This window comes from Podarcis liolepis, assembly GCF_965112155.1.
Source record: "Podarcis liolepis genome assembly, chromosome: 2".
Classification (NCBI taxonomy): Eukaryota; Metazoa; Chordata; class Lepidosauria; order Squamata; family Lacertidae; genus Podarcis; species Podarcis liolepis.
The window spans coordinates 78,267,470-78,286,052 of NC_139555.1; the positions used below are offsets into that span (position 1 = coordinate 78,267,470).

General features: G+C 43.0%; 1 protein-coding gene across 6 annotated transcripts; it reads left to right on the forward strand.

Annotated features, from left to right (window-relative positions):
• The first annotated feature begins 754 nt into the window (after window positions 1–754).
• TSEN2 (tRNA splicing endonuclease subunit 2) lies at window positions 755–18,338 on the forward strand. 6 transcript variants are annotated; one of them, XM_083489019.1, is made up of 13 exons: window positions 778–901; window positions 2,064–2,166; window positions 2,462–2,683; window positions 3,345–3,426; window positions 4,346–4,382; window positions 5,230–5,668; window positions 6,159–6,236; window positions 11,540–11,590; window positions 12,951–13,089; window positions 14,918–14,954; window positions 15,416–15,527; window positions 16,967–17,056; window positions 18,228–18,338. In XM_083489019.1, the coding sequence occupies exons 3-13, from the start codon at window positions 2,495–2,497 to the stop codon at window positions 18,285–18,287; spliced, it is 1,314 nt and encodes a 437-aa protein (XP_083345145.1). In that variant the 5' UTR covers window positions 778–901; window positions 2,064–2,166; window positions 2,462–2,494; the 3' UTR covers window positions 18,288–18,338. The 6 variants fall into 6 exon arrangements, 5 of the variants coding, with proteins under 5 accessions (XP_083345144.1, XP_083345148.1, XP_083345145.1 ...); XR_014522418.1 differs by lacking the exon at window positions 2,064–2,166 and having other exon boundaries at window positions 755–901; window positions 12,951–14,114; XM_083489018.1 differs by lacking the exon at window positions 2,064–2,166 and having other exon boundaries at window positions 755–901.
• The last annotated feature ends 245 nt before the right edge of the window (window positions 18,339–18,583 follow it).

Genomic DNA, 18,583 nt, shown 5'->3' on the forward strand with positions numbered 1-18,583 from the left:
TGAAAAACTTTGCTGACCCCTGCGCTATCCTATCTACATTCATGCAGGAGCAAAGCCCACATAGCAGACGTGCCCAGGATTGGCACAGTCTGGGTCACTTTGGAATAATCTGCAACAGAATCCCACAATTCTCAGGCGCAAACCCCACTCTCTTCAACGGGGGCTTATTCTCAGGTGAATAGGCGCTGGGGTTGCCGCCTACAGTCTTCAGGCACCAAGTGGGTGGCCCTTTCCAGGGTGCCCCCCACCCAAGCGCTTGGGAATCAACTTCCGACTGGGGCAGGGGGAGGAGTTCCGACTTCTTAACAATATTCCCAGCACCAAGGTAGAAAGATTACAGAGCGCATGCGTTTCCTTTCCCCCACCCCCGCCCTCTTTACGCGTTGCCGATTGGCTGCGTAGTTTTCGATTCGTCCTATTGCCGCAGCGCAACGAGCCAACGTTACGACGTTCCTATATGTAGACCTCCGGTTCCCAATCGCAGCGTTGAGGGTCTGCCATATGCGGGGAAAACGATAGCGGGGATTAGTGTAAGAACCGAAGAACGACACCCTGAACGTTAGAGGCTTCCTTGCTAGGGTAGGACTTTGGGAGAAACAGCTAAAGAGAGAGGCTCACTCAGTGAGCAGCATTGCCTAGATAAGCATGATGATGGCCATTTTACTTTAAAGTCTGAATTTAAGGCTGCACCTCTTCTACTCTTGCTTCACATATGGAGGACGCGAGTAAGAACCGGAAGTGATGGTTACATGGCACGCTTCGTTTTATTTTTACCTCTTTGGAAGCAAGAGGCCTTTCCTCCTTCCGAGGCGGAGGAGTCCTCTCTGCATGTGCGGCGGGGGAAGAGCCGCTTGCATCCTTTCCGCTGCTCGGGTTCAGTTCGCTGCTAGTGGCCAGAGAGGTGCTTTGGTTAACCTTCTTTGCAAGAGGGAAGAAGAGCCAGCCCCCAGTTAACTGCGAGCTTTGTGCCGGGAGCTGTCAAGAGCTTTTTCTCCCTCCCATTTGTCTCTTAGGCAGAACTGGGGCTTGGCAGGGGGTTGGAGGAGATGACCCACAGGGTCCCTTCTACACAAACCCTCCCGCTTCCAGAGCCCTCTCGTTGGGTGTGCTTGTACCGAGGAGGGTGTCCCTAGTGTACAGTGTCCCTCTTTGCCTTTTGTCCTCAGGAAAGGGAGAATGGGAGAGAGGGACGCAAACACCCTGGGATCCTTCTGTGTCCTCTTTTTCTCTCTCTCCCCACCCCAAGTCCAAAGGGGCCACTGCTTTCTTTGCTTGTCATTTTTATCGTATACTTTAGAGGAGGCATTATTTTGCTGAGCGTGTGCTCAGCATGCATGCCACTTTCCCACTTTAAAAAAGCCTCTCTCTGTGACTTACAAGGTAATTGAAACCATCAAGAGAACAAATAACATATTTTAAATTTCTGCACAGTTTTGGAACTATACTAGCACAATAAAAACCCAGAGTTGGCCAATCTCAGAAATATGGCAGGGCCAGATAAGTCTTCAACATTTCTAAAAATTTCAGTGGAGTGGGTCTATCTTGGGGGAGAATTATATAATTTAATAATAATATAATATAATGGCACCACCACAAAAAAGGCAGGTCAGTCATGCCCCAATTGGTGATGGTGGAGGCACTGGCACCCAAAGTGTGTCTTCAGCTAATTATTCAGGGAGGGGGAACTAATGGAAGACAGTAATTCTTTATGCAGCATGCCAAAATGTACTTTACGCAAAAGCTCTCTTTGTATGATAACATCTTTTTGTGGGTGTGGATAAAGGCAAGGCAGGCGATGGAGCTTAAACTACCACCACTTTTGGGGACTGCCAGTCCCTGTTGAGAAGAACTATCAAGGTACCCCATGCCGGAAAATATTTTTCAGTGTAAAAACAACTAAATGAATACATAAAGAAAGCTCAAGAAAATGAGTTAAGACACTTGGTACAGAAGAGAGTGCAAACACTCCCAGAGTCTTTCCCGAATATGTGTGTTGTAATTTTGTTTGGTTTTAGCGCTTTGAGTTCCTGATAAAATACTACCGTCATATTCTACCCTTTCAGTATTCCAGCTCTTAGAGTCTTCCAATGTGTTAAGCCTTTTTGGCCTGTGTAACCCAAGGTGAATAGTTTACAAGGCCTCACTGCTCACCAAGAAGTAACCCCAGTAAGTTGTCTTGCGTTAATCTGGAATAACAGATGGGAAGAGGCTGTTTCTGCAGGAATATTAAGACCGTGAATCCCATGAGTTACTGTGTATATTTGAGAATCAAGGCACGAGTATATATATTTCCAGAAAGAGTTTGAGTTGGTGTCCTGCTTTTATGCCACTGAAATCAATTATTCTGACCAATTCAAGGGAAAGAATGTTACTTTAATGGTTCATCAAGCATACCTAATAAGTGTCTGACTTTAAAAAATATTTCACAAGTTTTTCTTCCCTTTCTGTTCTTTGTCCTTAGATGACTGTTGTTAAAGTAGAAGGATAATACAAAATGGCAGAAGCAATTTTCCATCCCCCAAGAAGGAAGAGAAGAGTATATGAATCATATAATTCTCCATTTCCTATTTCTTCTACCGGAGAGGGAATTTACGGAAGAGATTTCCAAATATGCCAGGCTGAAATTTTAAATAATAATGTAATTGTGAAGAATCCTGAAGATATAGAACATCTATATAGTATGGTATTCTTGACTTTTGTTTATCTGTCTAATGCATGACGCTTCTGACATTGAAAAGATTCACCTTGGTTGCCAACACAATGTAGTTTTTAAAATGTAATTAATATTCCAAATAATTGTCAATCTAGTTAAAATACTGTGTATGTGTGAAGGTGTGAGGTGGGGAGGGGCAAATCAGTCAAATAATCACATGGGTCCTGTATTTCTATCTGGAATGGTTGAGAAGGCATCAACAGCAAAATAAGGTTTATGTTCATGAGCACTATACTGTACTGGATTGTGTGTTTCATAGAAACTTGCTAGTGTGTGCTTCTCTTTTCCTGCTGGTGGCCCTCAATACAATTTGTGGGAATGAATTCAATAGCTTTTAAGCACTATGTGCCTATTTATTTTGCCTGTCCTGAATCTTCCAACACTCAGCTTCATTGGAGTTCCTGTTATGAGAGGAGGAGAAAACCTTTTCCTAATCCACTTTCTCCACACTACATAGAAGATAACTTGTCTTCAGCATCAGAGTAACAGCGCTCAGAGAGCTTGTGTTTATTGACTGACTTTCATACATGCTGGAAGCTTTCTAGTTTAAAAAAGATATGACAGTGTGTGTGATCAATATCAAATGCACAACTGTGGAACTGTTGGTAACACAGATGTCTCATTTTTCTAGGGATTTTTTGGGAAAGGTATTCTTTCCAGAAGTCGGCCGGAATACAATATTTCAGATCCTACGTTGGTTGCTAAGTGGCAAGGTAAGCTAGTCTGAAACTGAATTAAAGGCATAAAGTGTGCATAATGAACTCTTTTGATTGGCTCAATTTTTGGTCCTTAAACCCTTAAGGCCCTGGAAAACAGCATTTGCAGACACAATATTGCAGCAAATGTTGTCTGGATTCCTCTTATGCAGAGAGGGTAGCCAGGAAGACAGATATATTTTTCTGTGGTGTAGTGGTTAAGAGCGGTAGACTCGTAATCTGGTGAACTGGGTTTGCTTCCCCGCTCCTCCACATGCAGCTGCTGGGTGACCTTGGACCAGTCACACTTCTCTAAGTCTCTCAGCCTCCCTCACCTCACAGAGTGTTTGTTGTGGGGGAGGAGGGGAAAGGAGAATGTTAGCCGCTTTGAGACTCCCTAAAGGGAGTGAAAGGCGGGATATCAAATCCAAACTCTTCCTCTTCTTCTTCTTCTTCTTAGTATGAATGCATTATTTGAAGCAAAATCCAAACTGTCAGTACAATGCTATCCGCCTTTCCACATAGATAGCTTGGGGAGGTGGGGGGAACAGGGGAGAAAAAATGGCCCATAGATGTCTCTCCATCACTTCCACTAGTGGAGATAAGCGCTGCTGATGGGGCAGGGAGCAAGGCTGTGCCACAAGCGCTACCCAAGTTCCACCCTAGTGAATGGAAAGCTACCAGGGCTAACAGCTTTAGATCCAAAATTGCATGGATTCCCTGAGGGGTCCCATTCTTTGTTCCCTTGTCTATGCCAGCCTGGAGCTGCCGCACAAAAAAAGGGGAAATCTCCTTTCAGCCTTCTGCCCAGAAAGCAGCAGGACTTTGAACGTGGAGGTAGATCTGCTGATCCACTCCACTTTGCTGCTCCCAGCTGGGTTTTGGGTTGCCCTGTGTGTTGCGGAATCAATAGCTAACAATTCTGCTTTTATTGCAGATGTCGGGTTAAACATGCCAATAATCTCATCGAAAAAGTAAGTGTGGCTCCCCCCCTTTTTCCCCCTCCTGTGTCTGAAGCTTGAACTGCAGTTCCTTGATACCAGGGAGGTCCGACTGGCACCTTCATTATACACCTTTGGGTGCCAGGCGAAGATGTTCCCCTTTAACCATGGCTGATTGACATCCGATGCCCTTTTAAATCTTTTGTGGAAGGGAGGGGGCGTTATTGGTTTGTTTTTGTTCTTATTTTTGTTATGTACAGTGGTACCTCAGGTTAAGAACTTAATTCGTTCTGGAGGTCTGTTCTTAACCTGAAACTGTTCTTAACCTGAGGTACTACTTTAGCTAATGGGGCCTCCCGCTGCCGCCGGAGCACAATTTCTGTTCTCATCCTGAAGCAAAGTTCTTAACCCGAGGTACTATTTCTAGGTTAGCGGAGTCTGTAACTTGAAGCGTATGTAACCTGAAGCGTATGTAACCCGAGGTACCAATGTACTTGTGTTTTCTATATTGTAATTTTGTGCTGTGAACTGCCCTGAGATCTATGGGCACAGGGCAGTATACAAACTTAATAATAATAATAATAATAATAATAATAATAATAATAATAATAGTGAAATTGAAGTTTGTTAGGGGTGGCTAATGTGGTGCTTGAGGGTGCACATGGGCCTGCAGGGGGCTTTTCTGGCACATGTAGGGGCCCCTCCCCCTGCTGAAATTAAGCGCAAAAGAATCATTATTGTGTAGCCAACAGAAAAGGTCTTGGTGTGTGCTTGGTTGCAGGACGTCTTATGTGGTGCTAAAAACAGCTTCTCCCATTTGCAAGTGTGTCCACAGGCCTCGGAAAGATTGGCAACCCCTGTGTTTCCTTTTTTATTCCAGGTACCAGCGTCATGTAGAATGGGCTAAAAGCCTCATGCGGGAGCAAGGACTGGATGACTTCACAGTTGATGCAGCCATTCTGAATTATACGCAGCCCGTTACTCTGAGAGAAGTTGAGCAAAATAATGAGGCTGAGGAGACCATCAAGATGGAGACGGCTGGGGATGAGTCAAAGCATGTAGTGACTTCTTATGAAACAAATGGGGATAAAGTAGCTGGCCAGGAAGGCGGTCCATTTTTTGACCCACTAGCCGAGAATGACTCTAATGAATCAGATGTAACAGGATCTAAAGCTTTAGCTGAAAGACACTTGGCAAAACTGTGTCCAGTCAGTGTGCATCACATCTGCAAGCCAGAAGATTGTATTAATCAAGACTATAATAATGAGTTTGTGTTAGTTCAAGAAGAAGAAGAATCAAATTTATGTCTGAAAAAAGAGGTAAGAAATCACACATAAGGTCACAAATTAGCCCAGTGCTGTTTTTGGAGGGGCAACTTTTGTTAACAAATTATTAAAATAACATTTTGCCTTTTCAGCGACATATTTCTGACATAGGCAGTAGGTGTCATCATTTATCCCTTTCTGCTGAAAGAAATCACTCAGCTGATCTGCATCACTTGAAAGCCATTATGGCATTTATGCAGTAGGGACAGGTCAGTTTAACAAGTAACTTGTGAATCTTGGAGTTTCAGTTCTAAGGTTCTCCTGCCCACGGCACATTGGGACATGGGAGAAGATAAGCCAATGCCATCAAATGAGGTGTGCTAAGCAGAGAGAGAAAATTTTTCAGGAATGAAGAGGCATGTCAGAAAGAGATTTTATGGGGGAAAAGGAATACGAAGTATCTTGCTGGCAGGCTCTTAGCTAGGTAAATAGCTTAGAGTTGTGACTGCGTCTTTGTAACTTTGGTTTGCTACTTTTCTTGCAGTTAGTCAAAAAAGAAAGGTTAGTGTGCAGAAGGAATCCATTTAGGATCTTAGAATATTTGCAACTCAGTCTAGAAGAGGTAAGTTTGGAAGACTGTCATACTTAGTAATTTGCCAATGTAAATATATAACTTTGGTATTTGCATGGTTTTTGTTTTTAAGAAAGTGTGGATAAATTTTGGAAGAGGAAAAATTATAAATTCAGTCTTGCAGAATTCTGACATGATTGGCCTTTCCAGGTGCATTTGTACTACTGGTCACTAGAGCAGCCACATGATATTGCCCACCACTTGCTTCCAGTTGGATTCATATTGAATATGGCTCATAATTCTGATAAACTGTGATAGCTGCTATGGCTGTTGCAGCTCCTTTTTGACTCCTCCACAGTCCCAGGCATTCCTTGATGGTCCTTAGGACGTAACTGCCCAAGTCCCTCCTCACTTCACAAATGATCATTTGTACCTCTCCTTTCATTTTGGGAAACTTATTCCCTGCCAAATCCCCTCCCTTTCTTCAGCAGTCCACTCCTCTTACCTAGCACTAATGTATACACTTGCTGGGGGGTGATTTTTCTTTCTTTTAAGGACTGCTTCCTGTCAGCATCGCCCTAGAGCCAGTGCGCCAACTGGACTCATGTACCTCAACCCCGACTGGGCTGGGCGAGCTGGGTAGCACCGCCAGAGACCTCCTTCCCGCAGGAAACGGTCACAGTGCTGTGGACTCACAGCTTAGAGCTTAGAGCTGAGAGCACCGGATTCACTGTCTCAATACTTCAGTCGTTGCGCAGCAGAGTTTTGCAGAGTCTTGCAGAGTATAAACCACTCGGAGAGCAGCTCTGTAAAATATCTTCCTTTTATTCTATAACTACAACTATGGTACAAAACTATATACAGAGCTAAGTATTCTGAGCATAAAGCAATGCTACACTGAGAGTCTGCAGCTGCTCTTAGCAGCAATCTAATCTCTAGGATCTCTAACACTCTCACTCTCTCCGATACACTGACTGACTGACTCTCTCTCACACACACAGATATGTTGCTGGGCAGAATAAGTTAATAGGCAGGACACGCCTCCTCTTCTCTGTGGAGAGTCAGCAGAGATCATCAGGAGATGTTCAGGAGATTCTTGGGTATGGGAGGGGTGAAATCTCCTCATCCTCCCCCATTTCATCCGACCATTTCAAGAATCTTTAACACAACTGCAATTTACACATACACTCCAAAAGTTGTTCTCTGCTTACAACCTTGGTTAACACATTTGCAGGTATCTCTCTTCCCAGCATATAACACACTGTGACAATACAAATGAATAAGCAGCTTCTAGAGAAATCATCACACACATTTCTTCCTTTCAGACACAAATTGACATTTCTAATTAGGCAGATTTGAACAAACCATTTTTCAGAACTCAAATACACGCTTTCCTTCAAATATCAGGTAAGGAAATAAACAAAGCATTTTGTGCTACTACTCTCAGCACACTTCATGCTAGGTTTGAAAAACCCACCAGAGTTGCTCGTGACCGCAGTCTTTGCAAACTCTTCAGAAAACCTTTTCGGTGGTACACCCTTGGTTGTTCTCTCGGATCTGCGCAAAACTCTCTGATCCTCTTGTTCTGGTGCTTCCTCCTCTTTCGGAGAATGGGGAGCTAAAGTATATGAAGCTGCTAAGTCTGAGTCAGCGTCAGACTCACCTGAGGCTTTTGGGCTCTGATAATCTGTGCCATCATCTGGAACTACATTGGAATCAGAATTATCACCAATAACATCACTTGCCTCCCTCTTAACTTTCTTTGCCCCTTTTGCACCATCATCACAAATGGGATGATACTGAAAAACACCAACTCTGTCCCATTGTGGATTGTCATCAATACTCCTGGTCAGCCTTATGGTTTTCGTGTCTGTGATCAGAACACGATAAGACCCTTTCTCATATCCTAGGAAAATGCCACGTTCTCCACACTTGCTCAGTTTGTCACCTTGCGAGGTGTGCACCCAAACCTGCGAACCAAAAATTTTAAAATGCTTTACACATGGCTTTCTTCCGTGAAGCATCTCATATGGGGTGCAATTTACACTAGACTGGTACCTCCTGTTATACATGTGACAGAAAAACGAAAGAGCTTCAGCCCAAAAAGGATTGGGTAGCCCTGAATCATGTAACAGTGTTCTGATTCCTTGCTGCAGGGTTTGGTTCACTTTCTCACATAAACCATTCTGCCAGGGTGATCTGGGCATGGCGGTCCTATGCTCAATGCCCTGTTCAGAAAGAAAACTCTCAAACTCTTCTGAACAAAACTCTCCACCCCTGTCGGTGAAAAGAAAACGTACATTCTCATTATGTACATTTCTGAGCCATTTACAAAACTGGCGAAACTTGGTAAAGGCTTCAGACTTTTTCTGCAGCATATAGATCCAAACATATTTCGAATAGGAGTCTATCAGAACCATAAAAAACCTTGAATTGCCTCTAGAGAGCGCTAGAGGCCCCACTAAGTCTGCATGAATGACTTCATATGGTTTCTTGGCCTCTCTCCCAGACTCTGTACCTTTGGGAGCTTGCCTTGCCTTACTCTCAGCACAAGAAACACATTTCATGTGGTAGGGACATTCTTTCAACCTCATACCCTGAACCATATCAGGCATTTTTGCCACAGCCTGGAAATTCAGATGAGCATAAATACGGTGATAATAATGAATACATTGGTCATGCAACTTCTCATTCTTATCCACAGATAAATTGCAACACTCTTTCTCAGTTGCTTCTGCAGTGCCTGTACCTGAAACAAAAGGCAATTGGTACAGTCCATTTACACATTTTGCATACAGAATGAGCTTGCCATCTCTAAGAATTTCACAGTGAGATTTTGCAAACACCACCTTAAACCCTTGACGATCAAGCTGGGAAACACTCAACAAATTGTCCTAAATATCAGGTGCATACAGGACATTCTTAATAGTTGCATTCAGGCTCTTTAAGAACACAGTTCCCTGAGCCACACTTGTGAGAACTGTCCCATCTGCTTGATGAATTTCTTTCTCTTGCTTCTCAAGCTGAACAAAGAGATTCTTATCTTTGGCTATGTGGTTTGAACAGCCAGAGTCGACCACGAAGAAACTCCGCCCACGTTGACTGGAACAGCGAGAGATCAAGGCCTTTGAAGTAGCAGGTGCTTGGGGATTTCTTCCTCCTCCCCCTCTGCCTCTGAAGTTTCCCTTCTTCTTTGAAGACTTCTTACACTGGAAACTCAAATGGCCTTGTGCTCCACACGAAAAGCACCGCTTCAATTTCAAAGCTTTAACAGCAGCAGTTTCACTTTCACTTTCCCCTGCTGAAGACTCAGGCACATTTTCAAGCACATTTTTAACAGCACAGTTTTCCCGGCTTTCTCTAACAGCCTGTCTGCGATCCCACTCATTCAGAAGCACGCTAGACACATAATCTTCTGCTAGCCGGTCAGAAGGCATTGTAGAAATCTGGGCAGCCACTCCATCATAAGACTCATCTAGGCTATTGATCATTAGCATTGCAAATACAGCCTCTGAAATAGCCAGGTCTCGCTGAACAAGGTCTTGTCTGAGACGCTTTAATTGAGATAGATGGCTAGGCAAATCACCACCTTTCTCCAACTGCAGCCTGCACAGCTTCTTAAAGAAAATCACACTGGAACCAGCATTTTGTCTCAGATGCATATCTGTCAACTTATGCCAAACAGCTTGTGCAGTCTCTTGACCCTCTAAGTTCACCAGCAAGTGGTCTGAAACACTCAAAACAATTGTTCCTCGGGCTTTCATATCTGCAGCATGCCATTCAGCCCAATCATCATCATCCTTCTCTGGAGGGTCATCTTCTATCGTGTGAAATAGCTTTTCCCTCTGTAAAAGCGCTTTCATCTTTACTTGCCAAACTGCATAGTTTTCAGGCGTAAGGAGGGGAAAGGACAGAGCCATCTGGCCAGAATGTGCACAGGCCATGTCTGCTATTACTTAGAGCAAGACACTTCCCTCGTGCAACACAGATAAAGCCTTGACTCCTTCAGCCACTCTCTCTCCCACTCAGAGCGCAATTAACAGGCAAACAGGGATGCTATCTTCTTCCTTTGGCAGTCAGCAACATACCTCTGTAAATCAAGCAGCAGCAACAGCAACAGCGGCAGCTTGAACACTCTGCTCCAAAACAGCTCTGCTTCTGGGCACCACAAATCAGTCCAGCATGCAGCGTCCGTTCCACCGTCCAGCAATCAGCAACAGAAACCTCTGGCGACTGGGACGACTGGGACAACGTCAGGTCAGACGACTGGAACAACGACTGGGCCCATAACCGATGTCAGCATCGCCCTAGAGCCAGTGCGCCAACTGGACTCATGTACCTCAACCCCGACTGGGCTGGGCGAGCTGGGTAGCACCGCCAGAGACCTCCTTCCCGCAGGAAACGGTCACAGTGCTGTGGACTCACAGCTTAGAGCTTAGAGCTGAGAGCACCGGATTCACTGTCTCAATACTTCAGTCGTTGCGCAGCAGAGTTTTGCAGAGTCTTGCAGAGTATAAACCACTCGGAGAGCAGCTCTGTAAAATATCTTCCTTTTATTCTATAACTACAACTATGGTACAAAACTATATACAGAGCTAAGTATTCTGAGCATAAAGCAATGCTACACTGAGAGTCTGCAGCTGCTCTTAGCAGCAATCTAATCTCTAGGATCTCTAACACTCTCACTCTCTCCGATACACTGACTGACTGACTCTCTCTCACACACACAGATATGTTGCTGGGCAGAATAAGTTAATAGGCAGGACACGCCTCCTCTTCTCTGTGGAGAGTCAGCAGAGATCATCAGGAGATGTTCAGGAGATTCTTGGGTATGGGAGGGGTGAAATCTCCTCATCCATCCCAAGGCTAAGCTCTTTTTCCTTCTGTTGCTAGAATTGACAACACGAAGAATGAAAGTCATATTCTAGTGAAGGGTTTTCCCTTTCTCAAAAGATCCTGAATAATCTTGTTGCTCTTACTCAGTTCCTCTGTTTTCAGTGGAATTTACTTAGGATAAACTCTTGAAGGATTGTGCTCATTGGGTAGATGGATTGCAGCAAAATCTTTTGTTTGTCTGCTCAGAAGCAAGCATGTAAATGACTGCAACCTTGGATGTAAATGGGAGGGCTTTTATTATTATTATTTGAGGATTCAGCAGTCCTGTTTGTACTGATGAGAACTTAGCTCCTGTTATTTGACGAAAAGTATGATTGTGTGAGCAAATGCATTGTTTGACTTTTCCCACTTCCCTTCCGACCCCCCTACCCTTGCTATGCAAAACATGTTGGTGCCAGTACTCTGTAATAATGTATATAACATACACAAAATGATTTTAATTACTGTTTGTTTTTTAGGCCTTTTTCTTGGTCTATGCTTTGGGATGTTTAAGTATTTATTACAATGAGGTAAGATGGTGACTAAAAGTCAATACAATACAAATCTTTATTACGGTCATAGACCAGCATAAAAGGGTGGGATGCAGTCATTTGAAATCTGAAAAGCATTTTGGAAAGCTAAAAGGTATTAAAACAGAAGGTGAATATAAAAGTCTATAAGAATTTAAAAGAAGCTAAAAGAAGGGATAGGCGGATTGGAAGGGTGTGGAAGAGCATAAAAGGCTGATTTATAAAAGACTTTAACTATTAATTCATGGAGCACTCTGATATGTTCCTTAAATCTGGTTTGTGGCACAGGTCATCCTCCGATGAATTTTGAGCGCTGCTGTGCAGAATCTAGCAACATTGTCTGTTGTAGCAGGATTGGTATCTGAGAGCAGCAGGGAGGTATAGAATTGCCCTGTGCGCCCTGGGTACTTATGAAGTAGTGGGGAAATCAGGCTAATACGAATGTCTCTGTAATACAGGCCCTGGAGAAGGACATGCTCCACCGTTTCTATTTGTCCCGAGTCACAGGGACATTGTCTCCCGGATAGTTAATCTTCCTGTATCGACCTTCAATGACAGCCGAGGGGAGGGCATGGCATCGAGCCAGGGTAAAAGCCTTTCAGTGTTTAGGGACTTCAAGTTTAGTTAGATATGCCATAGGGGAGGCAAAGTACCTGGTGGATTCCTTGGCAATAAAAGTTGGAGTCCTGGCTAGATCCAGCTGGGTGCCTTTAGTCAGTAGTAGTAAGCTATGTGTGATTTAACCTGTTGTGTGTGTTGCTTGTTAGCATAAAACAACAAACACTTTGTAATAGTTTCCAAGGCAACTTGCACCATGGGTAATTTTTCCTTCTCGTATAATCTTAGTTCTCTGCATAAACGTAGACCGTCTTTAGTTACAATTTTGCATTAGTTGCGTATGCCCTTTGAACTCTGTGGGTTTTAAGTCCCTGTGAACATGCATAGCATTGGATTGTAAGTTCCATTCATTTTAGGGGGCTTAAATGGGTATAACAGAGCTCAAGATTTTGTATAATGCTATGAGAATAAAGCTTTATCCTAAACTGTTTCTGCATTGTGTAGTTGAGTATACCGTTTGGTGTTCCATTTCTGACTGCTGAGCTCCCTAGACTAGATGCCCTGGAACCTATTTTTAATAGCTTTAGCTACACCGCAGTTCAAAAGCTAGATGGCATTTATGCGTAGACTTGCATGGCAAACTTGACATTTGGCTTCTGTCCTCTTTGTGCCTTCTCCCAACTTGAATAAAAGATAAAAGACGCTGCTCTAGAAGTGGCTAAGATTGTTGACTTAGCTGCCAATAATAGTAGGTTGCTTTTGTACACTGTAATTATAGGAAAGCATCTGGTTGTGTTTTTAGGCACCTTTATCTATTCTGAAGCTATGGGAAGTTTTTAGCGAAGCACAACCCAAATTTAAGGCTACATACATGGCATATCACTACTTCCGTAGTAAAGGATGGGTCCCTAAAGTTGGCCTGAAATATGGGACTGACCTCTGTGAGTATTTTCCTTTCATTGATTATAGTTTGCAGTAGAGGCTGGTGCACACAATGCGGATCCAGTCCTTTTTATGTGGTGATGCACTGCCCCTCCCATTTCCACAAGGACAGGTTTTCCAACTCATGGCCTGCAAGCACAGGCCATAAGTAGGGGATGGTGCAGTCAATTCCCAGGTAAGACCTGGGGACCAATTTTGACCTGCATGCGTTTGATGTTAGACATGCAGGCTAGAATTCATCTGTGCCATCCTCATAGTGATGGGCAGAAGCAAGAAAGTGTGCTGGGAAGAGGGGTGGGCAGGTACTTTTGCATTCCCCCTCCACATGATCACTAGATTGCTATCACCCAGACCGACCCATAGATAGCCTTTGTGATATCGTTTTCCCCGCTCCTTGATAACAAAGACCACTGGACCAAATATGGTTAGTGCAGATTGCAGAACGTAAGAGAGGCCACACACTGGAAAAGTGTGATGAAATGGATATTGCAATGATGAAAGCTGGTGGAGCTTTGTGGGGTGGGGGATTGGCTCAGCTAATCGTCTCACAGTGCAGAAAGTTATTTTTTGTCAACTTGCTCCCCAACTTAAATAGGCTATTGCTCATTGTCTGGTTCATGTGCTCCCCATTCATTTGACTGTAGCTTCCTTGAATCTTGAGTGCTAATGTCTTGGTGTTCCCATTCTCTGTTGCCTCGTTTGAATAATAGATGTGCACACAGCAGTATTTTTTAAAAGAAATGTTTAATTGATGACCTGCTGTCATCTGTAGGAGGGAAAAGCTTTTTACCATAGGCAAGAAAGAGTCTGGTAATCTCCTGGGGGTGTTTATTGTCTTGTGGAGCACATTTAATATACAGCGCTCTTTACAGTCTTTCCTCAGTTCATCTCTTCCCGTTGTCCTTCAGGCCTATGAGCATGAGGAGTGAGACCCTAGCCATTTACCTGGGCAAGTCCTGGTGGGGATTTACCTCCCATAACCTACTCTCACCCCCTCCTTTCTAAGAGGAACAGACCCAGCAAGGTATTGGCTTGCCTGAGCATGCAAGAAGATTAATTACATCACTGTCCCTCTCTGAACGCAAATGATGATAAAAGAATGCAACATTTAAAGCAATTAGTTTTCCCAATAAAAGAAAGTTTCACTTCTCTTTTAGTCTGGGGGACCAACTTGCTGTTAATTACTATGGTAATCCCTTGGCAGCATCAACTGTGCTGCATTAGTTACTGCTCCAGATTCCTCTTGGTCCGCATTCAGTCTTTTGAGTGGAGCCAGTATGCTTTGGTTCCCAGGACCATTGGCAGCTCTCTTGAGTAAATAGCTCTGCACATTACGTCCCCAAATGCTGTGCATGCAGCTGTGACCTCCTCTGCATGTGTTTTCCCAGACTGAGAACCTCATCTAGAAGCAGGTGCAACCTTGGTAAGATTGTTGGCAAGCAAGTGAGCAGCCGGAGGCTGGATTTAACCCATCTCTCGTGGAATAGATCACTCTGTGGCTGTTTTTAGATCCTTATGTGTTATGTTTGCTAGTTGACTTGGAGTGACATGTGTGGGGTTTTTCCCCCTGAAGGTGGCACTGTACAAGTAGTTAAAATATCTTTATTCCCAGTTACCTGATTAGGATTTTTATTTATTGTGAGCAGCTTCAGCTCCCAACTGCGGTTAGAATAAAAGCAAACAACCCTGATCCTATTATATGATGGTTTAGATTTTCAAAGCTGAGTAATGGGAAAGCCACGTGTCCTACATTAATATGATTCAAAATGAAGAAAGCATGATTATTTCTAGTAAGCGCTTGTTTTGTTTCTTTTCTTCCCATTGCAGTGTTGTATCGAAAAGGTCCTCCTTTTTACCATGCCAGGTATAGCATTCAGATTTGGATATTACAGACAGACAGACAGACAGACATGCTTAAGTGTTATGCTTAATTCTTGCATCATTAGCACTGAAGGAAACATGATTGCATTGGGAAGGGACAGGAGATTGACATTTTTAATAAGTACTCTGGGGTACAAAGCAAGTTTGAGTACAAGTTTTCCTTAGTGGACTCATAAGATATCTAACAGAGTGACTCTGGAAAGCAGCTTTGAGTTTGGGTAACTGGATGGAGGGCTAGACAAAATAGCCTGCAAGGTGGCTGTATCTTTTGCTAAATGGTACACTTTAAAAGTATGAGAAACGCACTTGTTGCTCTTTTTGTTCACTCTGCTAAAGTGAAGCTTCAGCTCTTAAGTAAATTTTAGCTGAGGACTAGTACCTAGTTTTTAAATGCCAGTTTCACCCCATCATCCTAAAAAAGTTTCACTTTGCTTTGTCTTCCAGTTACTCTGTCATTGTGGAATTAGTTAACAGTGACTTTGAAGGGTCACCACACAGACCTTTCAGCTGGAAGTCTTTGTCTGGGTTGAACAGGACTACAGCAAATGTTTCCAAGGTAACATAGACTCAGCTAAGCGTTTCAAAGCTACAAGGAAAAGCATTGTGGAGCAAAGGAAAGGTGCTACAGTGGGGGCACAAAAAGAGATAATGTGAAGTTGTCAATTATAGCCATAAATAAGATAAATGAGATACTGATCAATTGATTTGATTGATCCTCCATGTGTGTGACCTATCCTGGGTTCAGCTGTGTTTCTTAGTGTCACCGAAGCCGCTTCAAGTATAGTCGTACCTTGGAAGTCGAAAGGAATCGGTTCTGGAAGTCCGTTCAACTACCAAAATGTTTGGAAACCAAAGTGCAGCTTCTGATTGGCTGCAGGAAGCTCCTGCAGTCAATCAGAAGCTGCGGAAGCCCCATCGGATGTTCAGTTTCCAAAAATAGTTTGCAAACCGGAACAGTCACTTCCAGGTTTGCAGCGTTTGGGAGCCAAAACATTTGAGAACTAAGCTGTTCAAAAACCAAGGTATGACTGTATTTGTATGGGGAACTCTTACAGTCTGGGCCATCTGCACCTTTTCTTATTCAGTGCTAGCCACTGATAAGAGACAGTTCAGAGAACTTCCCAAGTTTCAGGGAAGAGAGAAGAAACGCCCAATTCGAGTAATCAGGGTGCCTTAAGCCCTATGTGCACTTATCTCAAAGTAAGGCCCAAAAAACATAATGGGACTTATTTCCAAGTAGAGAGGTGGAAGTAAGATTGCAGGGTTAGTGTACATACATGCTGAATTTCAAATTTCTAGCTTACGGGGAAGTACTTTAAATATTTCAAGTCAAGCACATTCAAATTTCCATTTTAACACTTATCTAGTAGCTGGGATGTGTTGGAATACTTGCTTATCAGTTTTCAACTTTTTATCTGAAACCTTACACATTTTAGTAACCTATCTAGAACACACTTATTTTATTTTGTCCTGCACAGCATTCTTTAAATGGGTATAACCCCCATTAGACACACTGGGAAGGGTACTTTTCTGGAAACATGCAACAGAGTAATAAGAACTGGAGATAAAGTACTTATGCCTAGTACTTCTGATTAGAGTTGCACATACCTACACACACAGACAGGTCTCTCATCGCTGCAATTTCTTGTGAAATTTTACTTCACAAACTCGGGTTTGAGGCTCTTTGGAGCTTCCCCCAATACAGCAAAAAGAATTGCCGTAGGTAGGAATACAAATTGTGTCCACTGAAGCTTTCCACAAAGGAACCCTGGTCTTAGAATCGGGGAGCAAGCGAGTGACCTGTACATAGCCATCCAGTTGCAGACCACACCCAATGTGATTGTGGTTGGATGACAATTTGAACCCAGATCTCCTTGATCCACATTCAGCGTTATATTCATTGAAGCACATTTTGCCTTACTACAGATGTAAAGAGCAAATCTTACACTACATGAATTTCGTACATTTTAATGGATTTTTTTTTTTAACCACCAGGAACTCATGTTCTGCTATTTGATTCAGCCACCTGATATGACTGCAAAAGAAATGTTGTCACCAGAATGTCTCAAAAGAATTAAAGTTCAGGTATGCAAGTCCTCCTCTGATTTGTTTTCTGAAGTCACTGACTGCCTTAAGGTATCCAGTTCTCTGGATAGAATGTAGACCATATTTTAATAATTTATTTTGTAATATTTGAACCTTTCCTAATTCAGTATATATATGTAGTAACTTGAGCTGGGTATACCACACATGGCAATCTGATTTGAGAACCTAGGGTTAATATCTGGGAATGCAGTAAAAATATTTTTGCCTGTGCCTGAATTGTTAGAGTAATTGTTGAGCAATTGATTATTCGGGCTAATTTATATATCTCAAAAGAGCAGAATGAGATACATCATTTGCCTAACTTATGAGGCTCCTTCCTATAGATGTTACAGGAGCAATGAGGCATCTAGTTACATTGATGTGCTTTCTATGCCATTTCAGTAGCAGGCAAATTACTCTTGAAAAAGTAGTAATAAGAAGTAATGCTCTAGTGTGGTCAGAATCCTAGAAAACAGTGCAACATAATGCCTAAGATTTGAAGTTTCTAATCCGACACTCCCAAAGGAACTTCGGGCACCTGGATCTTGAACATCAGCCCGCTATGCCACATAATACACCTCTTTCACTGATATGGGAAAGACAGGCGAAACACCAAAATCATATTGTACATGGCTCAGGTCTTGGCATACTGAAAACAGAAGGTGTGCTGGCGTAGAATCATAGAACTGCAGAGTTAGGAGGGATCCCAAGTGTCCTCTAGTCCAAACAGCTGCAATGCAGGAATCTCCATGATGGGTAGCCATCCAGCCCCTGCTTAACAACCACCCGTGAGGCCACCACCTTCCGAGGAAGTCAGTTCCACTATGGAACAGCTCTTACCGCCACAATGTCTTCCTGGTATTTAGTCAGAATCTCCTTTCTTGAGTTAGGGTTGGAAATGTGTCAGAACAATAGAGACCAAAGTTATTTGTTTTTCCATTGGTTGTGTGTGATTGAGGGATAAGGACAAACAAGGTGAATGGGACTGGGGGTGCTACTGTGGTGGGCATGCATGTACGTTGATGAGCTGCTGCCTTATCCCAGTGGGAAGCCCAAAGGGCACTTCTGCTACAGGTAAATCATACTGGGTTAACTAGGGACAAGATCAGTGAACAAACTTTTTTTTCCATTTATACCTTTTTAGTCGTCAATAATCAATGACTTTTTTTAGGAATTGATTCTAAACCGTTGGGTCTCATCCCATGAGCGCAGTGAACAAGAAGAGCTGTGATAAAATGGATTGCGGAAACATGACAACAAAGTAAATAAAATGTCAAATGTTTACTCTTGTAGAGCTGTCTGTGCATGTTGCATACACACACACACACACACACACAGTTTTTGTTTTGTTTTTAAATTAAAACCTAGATGGATACTGACAGATATTCTCTGAACCCCCAAAATGTATTTTCTGTAGTTAAGTTTTTACCTCAATATTCAGTACATTTTATTTTATTGCTATGGCTAGTGGCTGATGCAAATAAGATTCTTCTTCTTCTGAATCTATTTTGTCCATGGAGAACATTA

What these genes read in the sequence shown, in the direction of transcription:
- TSEN2 (XM_083489018.1), top strand. Translation starts at nt 2,495, where the DNA reads ATGGCAGAAGCAATTTTCCATCCCCCAAGAAGGAAGAGAAGAGTATAT. An exon ending in GTTGGTTGCTAAGTGGCAAG is followed by an intron (nt 3,427 to 4,345) that starts GTAAGCTAGTCT and finishes CTTTTATTGCAG; the next exon opens with ATGTCGGGTTAAACATGCCA. An exon ending in CCAATAATCTCATCGAAAAA is followed by an intron (nt 4,383 to 5,229) that starts GTAAGTGTGGCT and finishes TTTTTATTCCAG; the next exon opens with GTACCAGCGTCATGTAGAAT.